General features: G+C 40.5%; 3 protein-coding genes across 14 annotated transcripts; 2 read left to right on the forward strand and 1 right to left on the reverse strand.

Moving 5' to 3' along the window:
* Positions 1-794: 794 nt before the first annotated feature.
* hormad1 (HORMA domain containing 1) lies at positions 795-9,608 on the reverse strand. 12 transcript variants are annotated; one of them, XM_051957305.1, is made up of 16 exons: positions 9,498-9,608; positions 8,961-9,022; positions 8,100-8,244; positions 7,726-7,789; positions 6,937-7,015; positions 6,745-6,765; positions 6,449-6,475; positions 6,273-6,340; positions 5,862-6,022; positions 5,270-5,427; positions 4,679-4,747; positions 4,182-4,242; positions 3,762-3,814; positions 2,408-2,491; positions 1,995-2,048; positions 795-1,476 (listed from the first exon to the last, which is right to left on the reverse strand). In XM_051957305.1, exons 1-16 carry the CDS (start codon positions 9,508-9,510, stop codon positions 1,381-1,383), a joined length of 1,215 nt encoding a protein of 404 aa, XP_051813265.1. In that variant the 5' UTR covers positions 9,511-9,608; the 3' UTR covers positions 795-1,380. The 12 variants fall into 12 exon arrangements, with proteins under 12 accessions (XP_051813265.1, XP_051813267.1, XP_051813263.1 ...); XM_051957307.1 differs by having other exon boundaries at positions 9,502-9,583; XM_051957303.1 differs by lacking the exon at positions 9,498-9,608 and adding an exon at positions 9,437-9,457.
* Positions 9,609-9,753: 145 nt separating this feature from the next.
* Positions 9,754-18,094, forward strand: ensab (endosulfine alpha b). Its single transcript, XM_022211811.2, has 3 exons — positions 9,754-9,960; positions 12,866-12,988; positions 14,466-18,094. Exons 1-3 carry the CDS (start codon positions 9,904-9,906, stop codon positions 14,634-14,636), a joined length of 351 nt encoding a protein of 116 aa, XP_022067503.1. The 5' UTR covers positions 9,754-9,903; the 3' UTR covers positions 14,637-18,094.
* A 927-nt stretch (positions 18,095-19,021) lies between these two features.
* mcl1b (MCL1 apoptosis regulator, BCL2 family member b) lies at positions 19,022-21,386 on the forward strand. The gene is made up of 3 exons (XM_022211810.2): positions 19,022-19,672; positions 19,999-20,249; positions 20,406-21,386. Exons 1-3 carry the CDS (start codon positions 19,201-19,203, stop codon positions 20,520-20,522), a joined length of 840 nt encoding a protein of 279 aa, XP_022067502.2. The 5' UTR covers positions 19,022-19,200; the 3' UTR covers positions 20,523-21,386.
* Positions 21,387-22,973: the final 1,587 nt, after the last annotated feature.

Below are 22,973 nucleotides of genomic sequence, written 5' to 3' on the forward strand. Positions count from 1 at the left end.
CCCCCTGCTGTTAAAATAATAAAAAGTGTTGAAAAATGCCACTGGAGTCAGGCTGCGAGGTTAGGTAACCCTGATTCATTTCACAGTTCATAAAGAGCGCCAATGCATCAGTGAGTGGGTATTGTCCACCATGGACTTCCCAGTTCATTCTGCTTTATGCTTCTCTGTTATCAGAAATGGCCATAAAAACACAGAGACTATGAAATAAATGTGATGACAAAAGACAATGCCGGTCTTAGGAAGTGAGGGCTGATTTGATGGAGTCTCTCTTTCACCCCCCCCCCCCCCCCCCCCCGGCCTGCTGCAGACATGGGGTGAGGGGGTGGAGGGGGGCTGCTTGGATATGCATCACAAAGGCTTCCTGCAGTATTGATCTGCAGTGGGTTAAGGCAGTCTATCAGCAAACGTCCCTCTCTCTGGGAAAAACAATAGGAGATTAAAAACACACAGCTTGCCGGGCGGGAGGCTGCTGATGGGCCCTTATCTGGGCCCAAAGGTCACTGTGTACAGATATAATCCACTTTCACTTAACAGCTTCATTTAAGGCACCTCGCATGCAAATGTTGGCATTTCAGGGTCTATTCAAAGATGGAGGTTTGTTTTTCTAAAGGAAGACAAAGTTTGATTTCGTTTTTCCTGAGACCATTTAGGCAGGAATGTGAAAGTGCAGCGGATGACTGCATTTCTTTCTTAGTCTTACTGCTGATGAAAGCACATACTGAGACTGTACAGCATGGCCGCCGGAGCTGCATTTCTGCGCTTATCAATCAATTCACTTCACTGCAGACTACAGGTTCATAATGAAAATGGTGCTATTTTTATGATCTGAACATCACACAAATATATAAACACAGACATATCATAAAAAAAACAATTGTATGTAAAAATCCACAATTATCACCTGTTTTCAAAAATGAACAAAAGGACTCCAAATCCTCCACTATTTTGTTGTCTACTTTCTCAATTCACTTTTATACAAGATTCCTTTCCATTAACACATTACTGAAAACAGAGATGCGACTTTGCATGCATTTTTTATTTATTGAAGCTTGCAGTCCAGCTTTATGCACAAGTAACTGAGAATATTAACAGTAAAACAAGGATAACCACTGAAAAGTAACACGTTTTTGCAAATTAGTGTTCCAACATTTTACAACATGCAGCTTTTCTTTGAGATGTGTGACATTCATCTAACTGTAAAATAAACACAACTACAGTTAGGCCAAACGCAAGATGCAGTTAAAACATCTTCAAACAGATGTGAGTTTCGCTTCAAAGAAACGAGAAACGGTGTAACCTGTGATCAAAAGTGAAATTTCAAAAACACCAATGTAAATCGATAGAAAGGCGCTGCTGCTGTGTTCGCAGTGGGATGTGAGGTCAGTAGCGTTCTTTGGGCTCGCTGAATTTGCGTTTCTTCTTAGGTGCAGAGGAGGATGGCGTTTCCTGGCTGCTGGGAATGTCATATTGAGAAACCTGAAAGCGGCAGAAGAAACATGCAGTTGACATTCAGTAAACCACAGTATTTCATGTGTCTACTGACAGGCAACATCCCACTCGGAGAGACCAAAGTGGTCGGTGCTGACTCATCTGTGAAACAAACAGGGTTCCTACGCATTTTCCACTTCAAAATTCGTCCTAAAGACATCTTTCTTATGCAGAAGCGCAGCTGTTTCATCATCTAAATCAACTGGTGCCTTTTTCTCCAAGTCAGGTTGTGGGCTGTGTGCGCACATTTTTCCACCCACAGTTAATCTTTAAACAGCTGGACACTGTTTAGACCTCAAAATTATCAATGCATTTTTCAGGCATGCTAGCTGCACAAAGAAACACTGTACTGTTCATAAAGAGGCCACAAGCACACAGTAGCTGCCTGTTACAACTTTAGAATTATATAAATATAATAGTATCACATACATATGTTAAGTTGTTTAAATATTTAGATCATTAAATTAGGATCAGGTCAGAGTTAGAAAATGCTGTAAAGAGTTTACCATGTTTTCCTTCATAGCTGTCGATTTGTTGCTCTTCTCAGTCATCCTTGTCTCCTGCCACACACACTACTTTAAAAACCTTAAACTTGCTTAAATATGTAACAGTTTCTTCATCAAATATACACTCCTAAAACAACTAAACAGTCTTTTAAGTAAAAATACCACTAATCTATCCATTCTCTCTAACTCAGTCACAGTGATTTCTCACTCAAATATGTGTATCCTTGAATTAACATCATCAATGAGCTAAAATAGTCTGACTGTGCTCATATCTAAGATAACTCGCTAATTCAAATAATAAAATTTCTGCTATAAAGAAAACAAGAACACTTCTCACATTTAAGACTCAAGTCTTAAAAGCTTTATAGGTAGAATTTGGATAACTGCAGTTGTGTTTTAAATGGCTGACTGACCGTGGTTGACTTGATGATCCGTCCACTCCTGGTCCTCTTGAAGCCCACCTCCATGTTGGACGTCCTCTTCACCAGAGTGTCCATCTGACAGGGGGACAGATGGTCCGTAATGCCAGCAACCATTAAGTGCACTCAAAGTGGCCTTTTGCCTCATGTTTACACAGAGCCTACAGCCATTCTGCACCTCTGAACTGCTGAGAGGCCCTTCATCTCTTTGAATTCTCAATTACGACCACCGATGACGCCTTGTGCTGAGGGATCATAGCACCGATAGTTAAACCGGCTACCAAAAGATTTCAAATACAGCTCCGCTCCCCATAGAGGTTTCAATATAAAAAAACAGAAACCTTAAAGGGGAACTTTGTTTTTTTTTCAACCTAGGGTCTGTTTTCATTTGTCATTTCTTACAAGTGAGTGATGGAGAAATGAATTTTCGACATAGCTCCAGTATTTAGCCAGGCAGGCAGCTTAGCAGCTCAGCTAGCGAAAAGTATGGGGCAACTTGCCCCCCCGCGTCAAAGTCCGCCCTAACGTGCTTTTTCCCCCACACTAACCAGCTCGGATAGTCTAAATGAGTGTCCCACAACATACTAGAGATGAGAAGTGAACGAAAACCTCCACATTACCTGGCTATCGCTTTTTGTTGTCGTCCGTATCCAAAGCTCAGGACGCTAGAAAGCAAATCTCATTCCGAAATCGCGCGATAGTTCGCGTCAAAACACCTGTTGAGACTATCTGAGCCGGTCAGTGTGGGGCAAAAGCACGTTAGAGCGGACTTTGACGCGGGGGGGCAAGTTGCCCCATACTTTTCGCTAGCTGAGCTGCTAGCTGAGCTGCTAAGCTGCCTGCCTGGCTAAATACTGAAGCTATGTCGAAAATTCATTTCTCCATCACTCACTTGTATGAAATGACATATGAAAACAGACCCCAGGTTGAAAAAAACCGAAGTTCCTTTTTAAATTCAGTATGCGCCCAGATGCAAAACAGGCAATAATTGGTTTATATTTAAAACTAAAGAGGTTATAGCTTATTGTACCGTCTACAGCACTGTTTATTACTGAGGCATGTTTACTTGCTACTGATTAGCACTTGCTATTCTTTTGTTTTTACATTTTTTTCAGAATCAGAATCCCTTTATTCATCCCTGAAGGGAAATTCAATTGTCAGGGTTCTTATCTGTTTTTGACTCCTCACTGCCTATTTCCACTTGATGGTGAACAGTGATGTATACATAAGTATGTAGGATTCGTGCATTTTAATGTGCAAGTGTAGCCTTTGTGTTTTGAAACCATTTTATGCGCCACATGCTCATTACGGTATGTGTCGAGTTCGATGGAGTCAGTGTCACACATACCTCCATGACTGACTCACAGGTATGGAGCTTCTCACTGCAGCTCATCTGGATCTCTTGAAATTAAGAAAAATACATGCGCTCCGTGAGTTTCATATTGTTTAGACATTATTTGAGTCAATATTAGAATTTAGAGTCTGTATTATGAGAATATCTATAAATTTAACAGTAAATCTACAGGCTTCGTCAGAGAGAATACCACTGTTATTGCAGTGTAGTAACTTAAACATCATGAAAATCACAACTTCAAGCACAATTAATATGAAAAACAACTACTTTTTAGACTCCCACTGACACCAATTTGTACACTGCTACATTCAGTGTGAAAAGTCAGTATATTCAGTATGTCCCACATTACGAAAACACCTCACTACACAAGCAAAGACTGACTGAGCCCCAGAGAAGTTGCTATGTATTATTTACCAGTGTTGTCCAGGTCGGCGCTCTCGCTGTCAGGCTTCTTCACATCTCCAATCACATGACTCTAAAGGATAAAGCATGTTATCTGAACACCATGATCTGAAAATGTCAGCATGCTGACCACAACAGCAAACAGCTGCTGATAACACACACTGACATCTGACCTGTAGCCTCACTCGCTTTCACAACATTTAAGCATTTCCCAATTTATATGATAATCCTGACAGTGTTCAGGGCCTCGCAGCTATCTACACTACGCTTTTTATTTACAAATGCTACCCTGACCTAAAAGAGCAAAAAGTAATCGAAACAAAATTCATAAAATATATATCATTTGTGGGTTAAAAAGTATTACATCTTCTAAGCTCACATCAATAACAGCATCAATAAAAACAGATGTATGTATGTTTTTGAGTCATCAGATCATGAATGACCTAAGGAGCCCTTTGCCCTGCCATGTGTTAAAAAAAGCTTCGTGTCTGAGCTGTTCGTGTGCTGACCTGCATCAGGCTGTCGTCCTCGTTTATCTCCTGAACCCACTTCTTGGTCACATGAATACTCTCCTCCACCTGCAGACGTGAAGCGACGCGCATTGCCGTGAATTTGCTCCCGAAAAGTGCTGATTGCAGCAAACTTTACGAATTATGAGACTTGTCAAGTCAGGTCACTGTTTTTCATGCTAAAGTGTTTTGCAGTAAAAAGGATTCTGACAGGTGTTAGATATTAACCTAAAAAATTTTGCTTAAATGATTAAAACCCCACAAAAATAACAGAAAATACTACGTCACCTGATAATATACAAAAAGCTGAGACCCCCCAGTGTTATTAATTATAGACAACAATTTAATTAATGTAATCGTGTAATTGAGACACTATAACAGAAAACATTTAGTGCTAAAATTTTGACTGTAAAAATAATTAAACCAACATCCAAGAATTGCACTACTGTGTTTATATTTTCATTTCTACTTCATGTAGATTATCTTAAGCTACAAGTTCAAGACAGTGAAACTGGTACTGGAGACAAAAATCTTAACTTGTTCTCCAATGACTAATACTATTCCCCTTTTCGATGCCTCTTTCTCATTCACCTGCTCCAGTCTCCTTTTCTCTGTGACCATGTCCAGCCTCATACCGTGGAAAGGGGTGACGACCTCACCCATGGTCAGTTTGACGGGTTCCTGCTCAAACTCCATGGTGTCGCCGTCAGCCTCTCTAAAGCCTGGAGGCTGGTAGTCATGAGGAGTGACTGGAAAATACGCAGTGAAACAAAGGCAAACAAAAACTGAACAGGAAAGGCCTCTGGTAGTGTGATAAATGTTACTGGCAGACAGATCACACACAAAGTGGAAGAAAACTTGGACAGATTTTGAGGAAAACACAATGTACAAAAAAAAACACATTAGGATATAAAAAATGAGTTTGCTTACCCTCTGTGCTTGCATGTATCATTCTCTTACACTTTTATACTTTGATACTACTTTTTAAATCTCCTTCAAAACAAAGAAATCAGCTATGTCTAAAATGGTGCACAAATGCCAACAGAGACCAATATTGTAGCATGTAAGAGTTGTAAGCAGCGCAGTTCAAAAAAATAAGGAGGTAAAATGTTCCAAGCTTTCAACAATGTGACATATTTATGCGGTGCTGAGGGAACTTTTAATTCCACTGTGTGTGTCTTACCATCATCATAGTACGCCAGCCTCATGTTGAGAGAGACAACATCTGGCAGTGGATTCAAGTTCTGCATCAGAGTGTAGAGCTTCCTCACCAGCAGGATGCAGGCCTTCTTAGTGCTTCCACACGGCATTGATGACACCTCGTTGTTGTTGTTGTTGTTGTTGCTGATAAAGAAGCAAAGCAGGATGAGAAATGAACGCAAACCATCCGGCCAGTCCTGCTTACATATGTAATACATGCAGTAATAACTGATGTAATCAGACATCTTTATTCCAACTTTGTCGCCACTTGTGAACAGCATGAGTTAAAGGCGTTAATTGATTCAAGCCCCGACTGAACAACAATTAGACAGAATATCAAGTTGCTTCCTCATATGTGAGTGTGAGCCAGCTGTCAAGCATGAGACTATCCCACCTTTCAAAATCCATTTGCGCGCCTTTTTCAGTGTACTGGATCCTAAACTGGTAAAACTCAGTCACTTTCTAACAGAGAAGATGAGACACGTGTTGTATGTGAGACATGGAATAGTCATCCACAGCAAGACATCTGTAGAATATCTTAGCATGTCAACAAGACAACCTGAACATTACCTGAGGGTTCTCTCGGTCAGTATAAATCTAAAGAAAAAAATGGACAAATGGACAAGCATCAGCTACATGAGTATTCATAGATTTTTTTTAAGGCAAGCCTTATAGAGAAAGGTGTGAAGCATCTGTTTGGAACTTTAAAGGAGTGAGTGCGGTTGCAGTTGTCAGTATTTGCTTGCTTATCTCTTTGCTGCGGTCACTCCTCCAAGCAGACTCCTCACCCTGATGTATTTATCTCAGTTCAAACATTCAATACTAAGGACGACACACAAGAAGTCAAAGATCAGCTAAATACTTACAGACATAATAACTGTCCTCAGCTGGTGGGGGGGTGGAGGGGGATAACAATCATTTTGACCATGTTAGTATGAGACATAATGAAAACATGTGAATCAAGTCATACTCTGCTGTTTATGTTAATTTATCTTGCCTAAAAGTAGGTGTACATTACATATCTTCTGGCTGTGTGAAAAAAGTGGTATGTGACTTACATATTTCTTCTGAATGGCATCGAAACATCCCTGCATCCTGGAAGAATTTTTAAAACAATCAGCAGCATCCTCCAACGTGCTTCCACATAGGGAAATTACAGTACTTGGGTTAGCGTGTCCAGAGTCATGATCACATGTAAAGCCAAATGCTTTCACATTTTTAGTCTGTGTGTACTGTCCAAGAGTGTTGTGATAAACTACGCAGCTTTGAAGCACAGAAAATGACACAAGTAAATAAATGGAAACTGCAGACATATTTTTAGGATGGAAGTGACAATAAATGCATTTGCATACAATTAAATTAACATTTCTTGATCATGTTTCCATTGTCCCTTCCTTCATTTAAACCTGGTGATAGCTTAGTGTACCACCTTCCATTTGGCCTTTACTAAGAGCTACAATTATACAGTAATGAACCACAACAACAAAATAAGCACAATTTAAATATTGGCTTTTGTTGAGGTTTGCTCTTTGCATCAAAATGTCCCAGTATTCTGAAAGGCCTTTTTGTATCATTCTGAAATGTACATTTTTTTTTGTAAACCTCTGACAGTTCACCACTTACCTTTGTATCATTTCAAGCTATTCATTGGACTTGAACTACTTGAATTTCAACAAAAAACTGAAAAAACTGGATTTGACCGATAGTGTACTTGGACAAAAAAAAATATTGACGCCGTTAACATCAGTCAGCTCAGTTTAATTTGCAAAAAATGAATATCTAATTTGTTACTGTGGTGACCCTGATTAACAGCTCTGGTTAGTGATCATCAAGCTGCCGTTATTTACCACTGAAGAATCTGAATGACACCAGGACAGCTGCGCTCCTCTTTAAGGACCATCACTTGCTGATCTGTGAGAGAAAACAAAGATGAGTAACAATCTTCAGAATGCAAAAGAGGGGGCTGGAGCACAGTGTTAAATGCACAGCCTTTCATTGGGCAAAAAAGACAATATTTCAACATTACAGTGTTCTCATCAGAGTTTAAATGAAATACGACAAGAGGCAAGCATATCTATTTAACCTAAACCAATGATCCTCCAGCCTTCCTTACAGCATTCTGAATATTTGCTGATGTAAATAAGAATCGTCTTTGTAAATATTACACATGGAACTTGACAGCTACTGAGATGTGGAGACAAATACATTGGTGTCATCTAACCTTCCACATTTCTGGTCCCGTAGGCTCTCCCTGGGAAAATACCCCTAAGGTATGTGATGCCAGACACTGCAATAGCCAGAAGCTTCTTTATAACAACCAAGGATTGCTGCTCTGAGACAACCTGATTAGGACACAGCTGAGCATCCTGCATGAGTGAAAGATATTAACCACTCAGTACCACCAACTTTACACAAAGTCAGAAAGCCAACAGCTGCATTTGGCTAATTTTAGTGAAAATACACGACATTCAATTGCAGATGTAGTATTATCTGTAATACAAGTTTAACATGACAAAAACAGATGTAACATGTTCATTATGGACCTTCCGATGTTTACGACCTTTGTTAAAGGTGGGGATTATCATTTTGCTACATCTGTGTGGGAGATTTATATGAGTAATCTTAGTATCTGATTTTTTTTTTTTTAAGTTGGTGCTGGTGTTAAGAAATTTTGCATACTCAATGATGCAACTTGGGAGTCAATAACTACTTTTGAAACATGCATAGTGCAGTGTAGCATAGCTAAAGCTTATGCTAACTGTAGATTATGATGAATATACCTTATAAATATCATATACCTTGTATTTCAGTTCTGAATCTGCAGAGTATTAAAGCTACTAAATCAAAGTATTGTTGTTTTCAGTCGTGTAAAAAGGAAACACAAAAATTATAGTGCATGAGTACTCAACCAAGATACAACAACTACTGGTACAATTAGGGGTAAAACCTAACACAGCAAAAACAGTACATACAATAAAAATACGGCGTGTAAAGCTGCTAATGTACATTTGCGTTGTAGCTAAGCAGCTAACGGTACTTTCTATTTATTTGACATGAGCCACTCAGGTTAGTGTAATTTTACCTGAGATGTTCTCACTTGCTGTGCACATGCCATCGCTTTGGTGAAACAAACAACATAAAAAGCTGCAAAGAACAGAGAAAAGTTAAGTGAAATTAGTCAAAGCAACCTGTTTGATTGCATTAGCGAATTCAGTACGTTTACATGACTGTTAACTAAACCTAGCTAGTTGATATTTTAGCTAGTGAATTATCCTGTTCGCTTATGCAGCGCAGCACTAAGATTGAGCTATCTCTAGCCTAGCCTGCTGATAACGATCTTGTACTTACATGGGAAAACAAAAGAATATTTTACCAAAACAATACGGTACAAACGTATTTAAAATTCTGAAAACTGTTTTTTGGGTGTTAGCTAAAACGGTTCCCGCTAACTGATTGCCGGCAGAAACAGGATCACCAGGAGGAAGCCAATCACAGAGCGGGTTGACAGGAAAAAGCCAAAAACAGATAAATAATAGTCATGATTAATAACAAATATACCTATTCTCCAATTTAATTTATCCATTCATAAAAGTGGCACAGAACGTATAAAATCAAATACCAACATGTTCCATCGATTATATATCTTCTGTGTTGTTCAGGTGATTTGTGTTGATGCAGTGCGGCCCCCGCATCTCACCGAGTCTCAATACTGTAAACCCATTGGTCGATTGGCTGTCAATCATATAAAGCGTCGCAGTTACTGCTATCCCATTGGCTCTATGTGGAGTACTACTGTTCTCCTATAGGTTACTGTATGTGTCAAATACAAGTGGGACCAGCCCATCCTCACCCCCCACCACCCCCACAGTGATGTCACATCTCGTTACGCCATTTTTGTTGGGGAGCAGTCGTGTTCAGAAAAGCAGGATTAGATTCAGTACAGGTACATCAAACGATAGCTCCTGTAAACATCTCTTTAAGTTGTCTTGCAAACAGGACACCTGTTTGTCAACCACGCTCACACAATGTCTTCAGAAAACCTGGACTCGGACGCCCAAGTGGACTACGAGGACGAAAAACAGGTGGGTTGCAGACTGTTGTCTTGATGTTGGTAGCTAGCCACCGAGCATGCTAGCTAGAAGTGGCTAGCATCAGCTAGCTCAAGTGAAGTGTTTGCAATATGCTCATCGCTGCACCGAGGCAGAGAGGAACTCCTGGAATATACGTATGGCTGTGATAGTCTGTTCGGCGGGATGAAAATGGTTTTAGTTGGAGCTGTCATAACATGCAGAGCACCTTGCCTGTGTGTCACTTTGTTTTGTCCCTTGCCTTGTGTCATTGGCTGGCGAGTCCACAGCAGCTCGGGCCTCATTGGTCTGTACTGGGGGGTCTCGAAACGTGCCACAGAGGGTCTGCAGTCTCCTTGTACAGATATAACTTGTGATTTCACTCAGTGCACTTTGAGTACAGATGCTTGATCTAAAACAAATCTACTGCCTTTCTCCTGAATGCCACATTGGTGAGAGATTCCTGATGGTATCGTCCTGACAGTGACAACCAACTGCAGTGTGTTTTTCCGCATTTCCATGATGTGCTACAGACAGCAGTGGTGTGTACACTGTTCAACACTTACATCAAGACTTCATCAAAATGTGCTGATATCAATTAAGTCACGTTGTCCAACCAGTGTGTATTTTTTGTTTGTTTTTTTTTGTTGGTGTTGAAGCTTTATAGCTTGTTCCACTGGTAAAGTACACTAGTTTGATTATTAGATGTTAATATTAACGAAAGTATCTGTTATCTTGACAAAACTGCATATTCATCACATTGTAAAGGCTTAAATGCAAACCATTTTTTTTATGCTTGCTCGTCTTAAAGTAAGAATTCAGAAACGTCTGGCTGGATTGTTTTGATAATTCAGATATCTGAATTTTTAATGTTTTGTAAAAAAAATTAAAAATAAATTGGTGTTATTAGAAACATAATGATAAACTTTGATACACTGCCCAGTTACAGGAACCTGATTGGTGCAGGTTGGTAATATAAAACTAGACTTTGTTAACGAATCTGTTTGTGTCTCAGCAGAATCCTGCATGCACAGAAACCATGCACTCCACCTCTAGCCATAAAGTCACAGTGACTTGAAGCTGTGTGCACATTGCTTTGACAAACAAGGCATTTTATTACTGTTGACATACTTGCAGCCAAACACCAATCAATGTCACAGAAATTCTGTGAGAACTTGGTAATTTTGTAACAGTGCCTCCAACTTTGCCTCAAAGTTGTAGCTCATCTTACACCAAACTTTATTTTTAATTTTTTTTTTCAAACTTAGAAAGATTGTGTATAAAATGATGAATCCAAACTTTTCTGTTTATTTGGACAATTCTGAGTTAGGATTTGACAATTTCACTCACAGCAAGTGAAATACAGCTTCAGTGAGGTACTGGAACAAGGAAATAGCATATCTATGAAGTCAAATAGTGTTGAAAAACTTTTGAATCAAACTTTGAAAGTGCCTGAGGGAAATTTTCCAGTTCTGCGCATGATAGTTATACATAACTGTAACAGCGAGCGCGCAAAGAATTTGTTGTTGAATATTGCAGTTTCCCTGCATTGGGACCGAATATAGTAGCTCATAAATTTCTCTTCATGGGCCAAAGTGAATCAGCACACTCTGTGCCACACGTCCCCCCTCCTCCTGAGGGAATCTGTTCATCGGCTTCTGTGTCCTTAGTCACATTTTATCCCTGCCCTAGCAAGCTTTACAGGCTGAGTGCCCTATCTTGTCTGCATAGTGGAAGTAGGTCTCCACTGTGTGCTGCTCGCTCCAGGTGTATGCGCAAGGAGTGCATAAATGGCTTTTGGAGTTTGTCCGCTGTAGTCTTGCAGCAGTTAGCGACTACTGTTTCCTGAAATAGTTTTAATGTGCACTTAAAACACTTGATTCACACTGTGTACACAAGGTGGTGGCCCAAATGAGTGGCCTCATTGACTTGAATGACGGGTATCTGACCAGTTTGGCCAGTTTTATTCATTGGCAACAGCACAGATACATGCTTTGTCTTAACAAGTTGCCACCTCTTGAGGTTTAGATATTGGAAAGCACTGTGAAGTTTTAGTTTCTTTCACCAATTTAAAAAAGCAAATAAACAAACAAGGGAATTCACATTACCAGAAGAAAAGGAATGACAAGATTCAATTTGATGTTGTTATTTATCAGAGCCAAAACGTGCTGTTTGTTTCATTGTAACTAAAAAATATTAGCATATAATAACCTGTGATTTAACAATTTACAACAATGCGATTGCTTGTCCTGCTCAAGGGGGAGATTCAAAATGGAATTGTTGGTCTATAATGTGCAATTTTTCTTGGCTTTACAGACTTCTCAGACAGATAACCATCTACCACATCAGGTTATGGTTCTGATTTAATATAAGCAGATTTGCTAAAAAGACCTGTATAGACCTGCGTGCATCAAATTTCATTTTTTCAAAGACCCATCTTTCAGTGCTTTCATTTTTATTTGTCAATGTCAACTTCTGAAATATCCTTCGGGCTTCTTCTTCAAGTTCATGTTTGTACCAGAAGTTGTTGTTCTGTGGTTTCGTCCCAAGGCATGGTTTTGATATGAGTGACTGTAACAAGAGAACATTCATGCTCTGACTCATGCTGCCATGAAGTGTATTTGGTTCTCAGTAGTCACTGTTATGACTTTTAGCCTACTTCACAGCAGAAGTAATTTAAGTGTGAATTTTTCAGTGGCATGTCCCTTTGCTCCACAATAGATTTTACTACTTAAACTGTGGTGTTTTTGTAGAAGCAGCAGAATTTTTGGAATAGCTGGGTGACCATAACAAGTGCCTGTCATTCAACCAGCTGTTCCATTTGTTCTAAAATTTGTCTAAAGCTGCAGCTGACTCTCTGAGGGGGACCCTGACTTCTGCAAAACAGCAGCCTTTATGTCTATTTGTTGTGTTTCCCCAGGACTCCCAGGAAAAGAATGCAAATCCAGTGAAGGCAGAGGAGGCCAAGTTGAAGGCCAAGTACCCCGGCCTCGGCCAGAAACCTGGTGGCTCAGACTTCTTGATGAAGAGACTAACGAAAGGGGTAGGTTATCATATTTTACCCACGGCACCATCTGACACTGGATTGTGCCTCATAATTTGGTTAGAGATTTGATCACGGCATAAGATGTCTCTGAAAAACAACTGAACACAAAACTGAGAAAGTTTTGCAGCTATGTGGCCTTGTTGATGTTTGTACTGTGGTCATTCCAGCTCCAATGCATCATTGTCACAGAATCTAAAAAAATGAACTTGGAAAAACAAAGCAACTACAGACAACATTGCATTCATTGCAAGAATTTTTGTTGTCCATCCATCAATGCTACCAGGCTAAATCTACTGAAGCAGAGAGAAAAATAATTTCTCCACCAACCGAACCCCAGTAGACTAGAATCGGCTACATCAGTAGCATGTGAAATACAGCCTCTTTGACGGAGTGCTTTTAATTTGTATTTTGAACAGCAGGGCAGAGCACCCCAAGGCAACTCTCTCTCCCCTCTAACTTTTCTCAACCAGAAAAAAACTGTTGCTCCCTCCACCTACACGTACTGTATATGCTAGAGAGAACTTCCACCTCTGGAGCTTGTTGAAAGTCATTCTGGGAAACGTGGGAAATCACTGGCTAGGAGTAGGAGTAGTCAAGGCAGGCTGAGGGAAAAGCCAAAACAGAAATTGCGGTACTTTATGATAAGATAATCAACACCATCACAGAATGATGATAAGGTAGGTAACTTCATAGGAAAAGGACTTTAATATTGAAACATAGAAATATGATATGACTGAACAGTGAAGCATAGTCCCTGTGGCAACCCACACACCATCTCCTTTACTGATGTGTGAGCACTGTCTACAACAACTATAGTGCATATTGGTATGAGTTGTGCTCCTGTGTTGGTGCAGAAATTGTCATTTGTCTACAATGAGTGATTCCTGTTAAACATAATGCAAGCACCTGCAAGCTCTTTTTGTCTAGTGAGAAGACTGCACAAGACAAAAAGAGCAGGAAAAGCTGCACGTCTGTTTTACAGTAATATGTCGTCATGCTGTAGCAACTCTGCCATTTTCTTCCCGTGTCTGCTTGTCATCTTATTTTCTCCTTTATGGTGTGTTTTGTATGGAGCTGCATACAGTCATTGCAGCTGTGGACCATGATGTTTTACAATTTGAGAGATATTTACTGGCTGCTATTACACAGTTGCACAGGTATGGAGGTGTGTGGGTTAGTGGGGCCTTGCATTAGAAAATATGCAATAGGCTTAACTCAGACTGCTAAAGCCTCGTTTGGTTGTAGCACACATGGAATAGGGATTTTGTCCTCCATCTCTTCCACTGGGATAGCATTGGGAAAGTTCTACGTAGGGCTTGTCACCACAAGAGCAAGAGGTTCAGTGAGCAATCATTTGTTTTACGACAGATGATGTCATTGATGAAAGCCACGGCTTGTTTTCTTTGCTTAATTTAGGAGCATATGTAGCATGTCTCTAATGCTTGAAGCAATTCTTATGTCTGTTCTCGCACAGCAAAAGTACTTCGACTCGGGGGACTACAACATGGCCAAGGCCAAGATGAAAAACAAGCCGCTTCCTGTGGCAGGACCCGACAAGAACCTGGTGACGGGCGACCACATCCCCACGCCGCAGGATCTGCCCCAGAGGAAGTCCTCCTTGGTGACCAGCAAGCTAGCTGGCTAGCCTTCATCGTCCCAGAAGCACCCTCTACCCCCCTGGGACTCCCGGCAAACGTCCCTTCACCACCTCACTTGTGTCCCAAATATGTCCACCCCCCCCTCCCCTTTTTTCCCTTTTCATCCCCAGGCACCACTGGCTTTAACATATCGGGCAGAGTTGTATAAGTTGAAACTCCATTTGCTTGTATGTGGGCGGGGCGGGGTGGGAGGGATGGAGGTTTAGGTGGCCCTAAAGGTCGCAACCTTCTTTGCCTTCCTACCACGCACAGCTCTGCCCCCTCTGCACACTCTGCTCTGCCGCCTCCCTTATATCTTGGTTTTCAGTGTTCCAAGATGCATTACAGTAGGTGTGTGTCATCGGGCAGGGGTTGGATGGGGTGAGTTAATGCACTTTGTATTCTGTATACAGTAGTATGTTTTTTTGTTTTTTTGCATCCTGAATGACACCAAAATAATGTGTGTAAGGGAGTTAGGAACCATGATCGCAGCGTGTTCTTGGATCTTCATGTTCCCTTTCTATGCCGGTGGCTGGCTTCAGCGTGAGGGTATGAGGAAAACGTATGTGAATAATTGCTTGCATACCAAATCTGTCAAGGGCAGCTGCCTAGTTCAAGAGATGCTTACAATTCAGTGACACCCTGTTGGGAAATGAATAGAGGGTTCCTTGCATCTTTTTTTTATCACGCATAACCTGATGTTAACTGCTGCAGCTCAGCCAAATGATGATTTAAAAGACAAACTTTTTCTTTCTCCTTTGCTAATGTTGCTTTAATTTCATACTACCTTTGCTCCTGTTCTCTCTAAATATGCTGCATGATTGTAACATATAACAAATAAGAAAGAAATTTAATGTTTTTTTAGCAGGAGGGGAGCATCTGCTTAATGATGAAAAGTATCAAAACATACACTCAAAGTCCTACAATGTCCACAGTCACGGTTCCTTCCTTTGCTTTTTGCTGTCCTGACAATCCATGTACATGCGCCCCTGTTCGCGGCCCAGGGCAAGAATCAGCTGAGTATATCCTTGTATTATTTTTAAAGGCTGGGAACCCTGCCAGTCTCTGAGCTCAGCCTTAGTTTGGTTGCTATTGAGTTGCATCAAGACATGTGTTTACTATGAGCCTAAAATATTTGTGGGGGGATAGAAGCACCCCGCATAGAGTATATGCTTCTGTAAATAATAGTCAAACAAGCACGTAATTCGTGATAAGCTTGGCGCTTTGAGGACCAGACCAGCTAGCATGCCTGAGAGAAATGGTAGTGCTAAATCAACTCACTTGGGATTACATCCTGGGATTTCTGGCTTGAAAACATCTTTGCTTTAACAACTGAGCCAAACTCCACACTGCAGCTATCAGGTCCAGAGACTGTGGATACACTTGTCTTTTCAATGTGACTGTTAGCATCTAATCATCTGACTTAAATTTCAAACTATAGCCTGAGCTGATCTGGTTGATGATTTATATTATAGAGTGCAATGATCATACAGATATCTTACTTCCTACTAATTTCTTTGACACACTGATCCAGACACCGCTGTAAGTTAATTGAATACAACTACAACATTGAAAAGACAAAAGTTACCACAGTCATAGCCTTCATAGTTCTGTCCCGCAACGGCACATGTGCAGATAAAGTTTTTGTAGACATTTGGGACCGACCAAAAGAATGACTTATTCTGACACTGATTTCTAATTTTGTGCAGGAGATTGTTCTCTCCATGTGTTAACACTTTCAGAATATATCACAGTCAGACGTAGTGGTTCCCTTGACAACTTGCATTCTTTCACAGCAATTTCCATCAAGAAACACTAACCGTAGTAAAAGAATCCTACTGTTTTACTTCCCTACAACCTCAGCTGGAGTATAGACCTACTCTTACTACCAGCGCTTCAATAAACATCCCAAACTGACACACTACACAGACTGATCTTTGTTCTCAGGGGTGTCAGAGGGTAAACAGCTCACAGACTGATAAGCAGAACTCCAACAAGCATCATCTCGGGCTTAAAGTGGGACACTGCATGTCTGCAGGAGCACTCACTCCAACACTTGGCAAAGCAGAGAGAGATTTTATAACATGATGAGGGGGCAAAGTGTGAGCTTGTGCTCTACACTCCAGTCCCACCTGTTACTGTGGTTCAACTTCTGAAACAGGCGCAATCACCAAATCTCCAGACTTTGAATGTGTGCCCCTTCGCACATTCAAGAATCTGAATTGGATGCCGGCATTCACTGAGAATCAGTGTTTATTACTACTTCAGGGAACCTTCACATACGCACACTCCACCACATAGGCTAGGTGATAGGGTGCATGCACCATTACATTCTCAACCTCACTTGTTTTTCATTGAGACTTTAAAATGTGTCAAATTTGCAGTGGGTGAAAGAACTGATCTGTACGTATGTGCTTGTTATGGTGTTGTATGAATGCACTGCTTTTCTTTGTTCCAACTATTGTAAATAGACTTCAGCAGGAAATGATTTTTGTTGTTTCCCACCTGCTTTTCACTCTTTCAAAGCCTGAGCTATTTCTGATTCAGTGGTTCCTCTCTCCTTTCAGTTTATTACTACTTCTGCTATATCTTAGTGTATTGCAGAGGCTATGTGAATCTGTATCATATGAAAATATGTGTAAATGCTGCTGATTCAAAGACAAATCTAAGAGATGATACCCTGTAAAGAACACCTGTCCTCTTGGTTCTACCAGTCCAGCTCTGTTGTCCTTAAGTATCTCAGTACTATAACTCCCGTGGCAAAGTCAGTTTGGTTTCAGATTGCAATGTAAATTTCAAAACTACATTTATTAAGTGCATTGTTAGATTTGATCCAACTGTTGGTCTGGCCGTAACTTTAAAAAGTCTGAAATGCTTTATGTCACTTTGATTGACGAGGACAGACTTTTTTTTTTTTTCTGCATTATGTTGTGTTTAAAAGCCTACATTTTCCAGCTTTAAAAAAACTGCAAAAGATATGGGTGAATATGAAACAACATTGGACAGGGGTTCTTGAATGCTACTTGATATTTGGCTTTGCACGGAGCAGTTCAACGAGAAGAAAAAGCAGGGTATGCTTCAAACCCAACTCACAGGGTGTCTCGTTTAGCTATGATTAATACGTGCCAGAATGTATAAAGAAATGACAGGCAGTGTGCTCTGAAGTACTTTTGTGCTGCTTTTACCTTATCTGTTTTCTTGTTTTGCAAGTAAATGTTTTTTTTCTTGTGTTCTCTTATTGCATAATTAGTATATTTCATTCTGGCCCAAGATAACTGCAGGGAAATCAGAGGCACCCTTGCTTCCAAGAAAAAAAGGGGTTTACATGATATAGAGGATTACTGGAGAACACAGGAATGATTTTAAGACTTCAGAAAGTACAGGGGTACTTGGAATGTTTCAGTTGTGTGGGAGTCGGTGAGAGGATTTTTGTCAGTATTTGAAATAAACTTTTACATTAATAAGACTTCCTTGCTGTTTTTTATTCACGTCGAGTCTCTGTCCCTGCACGACAGATGTACGTGTTGAACCTTGAGAAGAAAAGTTCTCAAGTCAAAACATAAAACCAAGAATCGTGCTGGTAAACACAGGAATTTGCTAAAAGTGAGTAAAAGCTCCTACTGGCCACTAGGGGGAGGCACAGTCATTCATTTGTAACGTCACACTTGGGAACAAAGTGTTGACTTTTTCCAGCCTAAACTATTAATTTAATTGTTTAGAGAGGAAACAAGCTGCTATGGAAAGAGCCCTGATGTTCCTAAATTATGAAGAAGTGCTGATGTAGGCTCATGTGACAACATAAAGATTATGTGTATAGACAGAGAGCTGTAAATGTCTGATATGTCCATTTTTGGTTATTTACAGCAGTCTACATGAAGGGTTGCTTTTTCTTTATTAGAGTAAGATCAGAATTTGTAGCCATCTATCAAAGCATAAAAATATCACAGAATTTTAATTTTTGCACTGTAACTCTTGTATAACAAAGCTCCACCTTAAATATAATATTTCTGACGGGGAAGATCTGTTTATTTAGTCTGTAGGTCCCACCTTTGTATTTGTTATTATTTTCTTCTATTAATAGTTGTTACTATTGTGGTTAATGTTGGGAACGTTTCAAAGAAAGTTTCCTCGGTCTTTTCATTTTTTATGTCATGGAAAAATACAGCAGCAGCCCATAAAAATATATATATCAGTGAAAATGTTTGACTTTATTAATATTTTCAGCTTTAAAGTCATAATGACTTTGAGTCGTTCTGTCTTTTCTTATTTTTGTATTTTAAAACTAATCTCAATAAAACAAATATAAACAAAACGGTTTGTCCATGGTTTGAAACGGGAACAGTGCGCCTGGGGAAAATGCGCACGTCACCGGCATTGACGTCACTGGCAGCTCAAAATGCGCAGCCCTGGCACCGAGGAACACTTCACGTCCGTTTCGCCGTTTGTCAAACATGTAGTATAGGTAAACGTAAAAGAACAAGCTAGCTTTTTGTCTTACACAAGCTAGCACAAAACCTTAATTAGATTACTTTATTGGAAGCAACTGAGTAATTTTAAAGCTAAGAATCGAAAATGAATATGATTCCTACGAAGAGGACGACGCTGATGAACTGCTTAATCTTTCCGCAAAATGGAGTCGTGGAGGGACCGATGCACTATGGATCCGGAGATTCCTCCCCGCAGATTTCCGTGGCCTCCTCTATAGATCCTCAAAACGGGAATCTTGGCTCCAGTGATACCCCAAAACGGCCGAAGAACCTGGGAGTGAACGGGTATGCGCCAAAAAGCCTTCGACAAGACAGCGACAGTATGGAGGACGGCTCTTTACCGTGCACCCCAGAGCTCCAGTCGGACAGTGAAACCGACGTCTCCAGTTGTCCAACAGGGGACGAGTTGCTGGAGAATGACACGAGGCAACTCATTCGCCGTTTCTTAAGAGACTTTACTGGACTTTCAAAGCCCCGGTGGAATGAAAGCAAAGCATTATCAACAATGAAAAGAGTGGTGGATGACGTTTTGGACAAACACAGATACTCATACAATGGTAGGTAGCCACCAGTATGTGGGGATTTTTCACAAAGGCAGGCCTTAGCATTAGCCTGCGTTAGCTGCAGGCAGCATTTAACACTGTTAACTCCTCACTACAGATTCCATGTTTGGAAGTGCTGTTTTGACCAGTAGGAGCCATTTTACTCACACAAGATTTACAAGGAAGTGATATGTAGGCCTTAGTTCAATGTAACTCATCAGACATCCACTTGTAACTCATTTCATTGAAAGTAAGTCGTAAATGGAGCTGATGGCTGTACAAAAATACTAACTCAAATGTATAAACAAGATGCACTTCTGACCATCACTTTTATTTTATAGGTATGATCAACAAACTGTCGCTGGATGACAGAGGGGATGATGTGTCGTTTGTCAGTGCAGTAGCTAAGAGCCTGTTTGCAGACAGGACAACCAACTGGGGTCGTATTACGAGCCTGGTGGCCTTCGGGGCGGTGGTTTGTCAGTACTTAAAGGAGAGGGGCAGGGAGAACTGCGTGGACCTGGTCAGCCAGGAGATTTCCACATACCTGCTTTCTGAACAGCGAGACTGGCTGGTCAAAAACAACTCATGGGTAAGTTCTGACTAATGTCTGAAAGACAGGAAGTAGCAAAAATGTTGGTTGCATAACTGCTCTCATTGTGCAACAAAAGCTTGTGTGTCCATCTTTGCCCCTGTGTCACCCTCAGATTCTAATGTGTTTTTCTATTTATTTTTTTTGCTTCCCCAGGACGGTTTTGTGGAGTTTTTTCGAGTAGCAGACCCTGAGTTGACGGTCAGAAACACACTCATGGCCTTTGCTGGATTTGCTGGTATTGGGGCAACACTGGCCCTGCTGATCAGGTGAATTTGTTGGACACTCAAGAGGCTTGTTTTTTTTACCAACTTTCTCTGCTTGGGTTTGGACTAAAGAAGATGGAAATGAAAGACTAAACTACAGATAAGATGGTCACACAAGTAGTTCCTTTCGTCTGTTTGTTGGGCCCCCTTCCGCCTGCACCTGCAAAATAAGTCATTTTGCTATGAAGGATTGGACTTCACCATCATTCAATGTTTAAACAATTAGGTTTTATTTAATTTACAAAGAAATTTATTTTTCTAATAAATGTAAAATATGTTTCTATGCAAATTGAAATGGTTATGGGGAGTCAGTTGACTTGATTTGTGCTATATTTTTCTTCTAATTATGTTTACTATTTGGTTTAAAATTGTATCACAATTCCTTGGTGAGAATGGTTTGTTAGAAAGCCCCAGGCCAAACCAGGAAGGGAAAGCTGCTTTTATTTTATTATTTTTTTTGATCGTGCAGCCATGAAGCCCATTTCCATTCAGCCCATTTAGAACTCCTGGATTCTTTGTATGGACATCTCATTCAAGTGAGGGGCAGAAAGGGTGGATTTGCATGAGTGCAGCTGCGCTTCCTTGTTATGAAAATGTTTGGATCAGCACCAGAGTTCAAGACCAACCACATGCAACCACATACTGGACTTTTGAGTGCACAAGATCCTGGACATTTTGAGTTTTTATTTTTGAACAAGAAATGACAGAGACTGTGAGTTGGCAAGATGAAGATGCAGATTAGCTGCACCAGAGGCGACAGTCACTGGGGAAGATTAATTTTTTTTCCCTCAGAGAAAGCAGATCATAATTAACAGTAAACATCCGCGTGTAAGCTACAAATCTGTATAGAATAATAAAAAGTGAAATCTAATTCAAGTGGTTTGACCTTTTGATACTGTCTTTGTGTTGAGGGAATTTTGCAAAAACAGAAGATGAGTTACATCTTCACTCATTCTGTTAGGTTGAAATGTAGCTGTGCACTAAACTAAGTTTAACACCTCCACACTTGTTAGGCTTTGATGTTTATTCACACCACAACCCAAAGGCAGAGCAATGACTGCTGTTTCCTAGAAATCTGATGAGGCTGTGGCAGCACCTTCATCGCACTGAGCACTCAGCTGCATCCGCAGTTTTGCAAATTGCAGTGGTTGCTTGCTTATATCTGCACAGAGCTGGTGCAAAACAGCTGAATGCACTAGCTAGGACTGAGAAACTAGGGTAAAACCAGTTCATAACATCCTCAGAATTGCATAACATGGTTTTCTTTCGGGGCTACAAGCTACCCAGAAACTGGTGACTGATCACCATGATATATTTGATTGGATATTTGAATGTTTGATAGCTGTGATGTGATTTTGTTTGTTTTGGTGTTTTGTCTTTAACCCACACACATTTTTGACAAGTTTGTAGTCCAGAAATTTCTCAGGATTGCGCTCAATTGTAGTTCCACTTTGTTCTGCTGTCTTGCTGTTTGTATATTTATCTTTGAATACAATAATATTTTTGCACTCGCTGTCATCTGAAACCTTAAATCTTTGAAGACTACATCGAGCCTTGAGTAGGGGAATCCTTGGTGATGTGTGGCTTCGCCCTTGTTTGTTCAGATCCTCCCGTTGTCTTGGGTTACAGAACAAACACTCATCGAGGTCTTAGGAGGAAATGGAGTCGAGCCTCTCCATGGTGATGATCCACAGCAGAGCTCTCCTAGTTGTCTCCTGCGGCTAGGGGTGTTAGCCACCACCCTGGTTACCTCCATACAGTTCAGTGTGAAGAACAGCCCGTACACAGCGGGGATTTGAGGCTGAGGCAATTTTGTAGAGCAGTTTGCGCCATCCACAAGTGGATTGGAGATGCAGAAAACAGACACCACTGCAGTGTCTTGGGGGTGAATGTGCAAAGTGCACAATCTTGTAACAACCTTCTTGTTGGAAATCAGGTTTTAAGAGCACTGTATTATTTATGTTATTTTTACACTCACCATTTCCTCTTCTGCCTAGAGTATTAATGCTGAAAAATGTTTTTTATTTGCTGTAATGTTATATACGTGTGTCTGAAGTGTTTTTAGGTCATTCATCAGTGGCTGATAACATGCAAAAACAGTAGAATGGTGTAATAGCTGAAGTGCTCATATAGAAACTTCAGATGTGAGAAAGTAAACAAAAGAAATTTAGCAGTACAGTGTTGGAGGGCAAATCATCACCGAGCTTTATATTTGCAGACTTAAAGTCAAATTTGTATGCCGAAAAATGATCTTTGTTCCCAGGCCTAAATAATGTATGTGAAAGTGAAAATAGGACAATTTTGAACAGGGCATTTACATGGAAGAGTTTGCGAAGTTCTTATTGCGGTTTGGCCCCACAAGTGGCTTGGTGGTCAGTTATCTAATGCAGCAAACAAACACTTTTGAGGAAGCTGCAGCAAACGTTGTTCTTTCAAGAAAACTAGACAGCTTTTTTTT

The sequence above is a fragment of the Acanthochromis polyacanthus genome, chromosome 12 (genome assembly GCF_021347895.1).
Source record: "Acanthochromis polyacanthus isolate Apoly-LR-REF ecotype Palm Island chromosome 12, KAUST_Apoly_ChrSc, whole genome shotgun sequence".
Lineage (NCBI taxonomy): Eukaryota > Metazoa > Chordata > Actinopteri > Pomacentridae > Acanthochromis > Acanthochromis polyacanthus.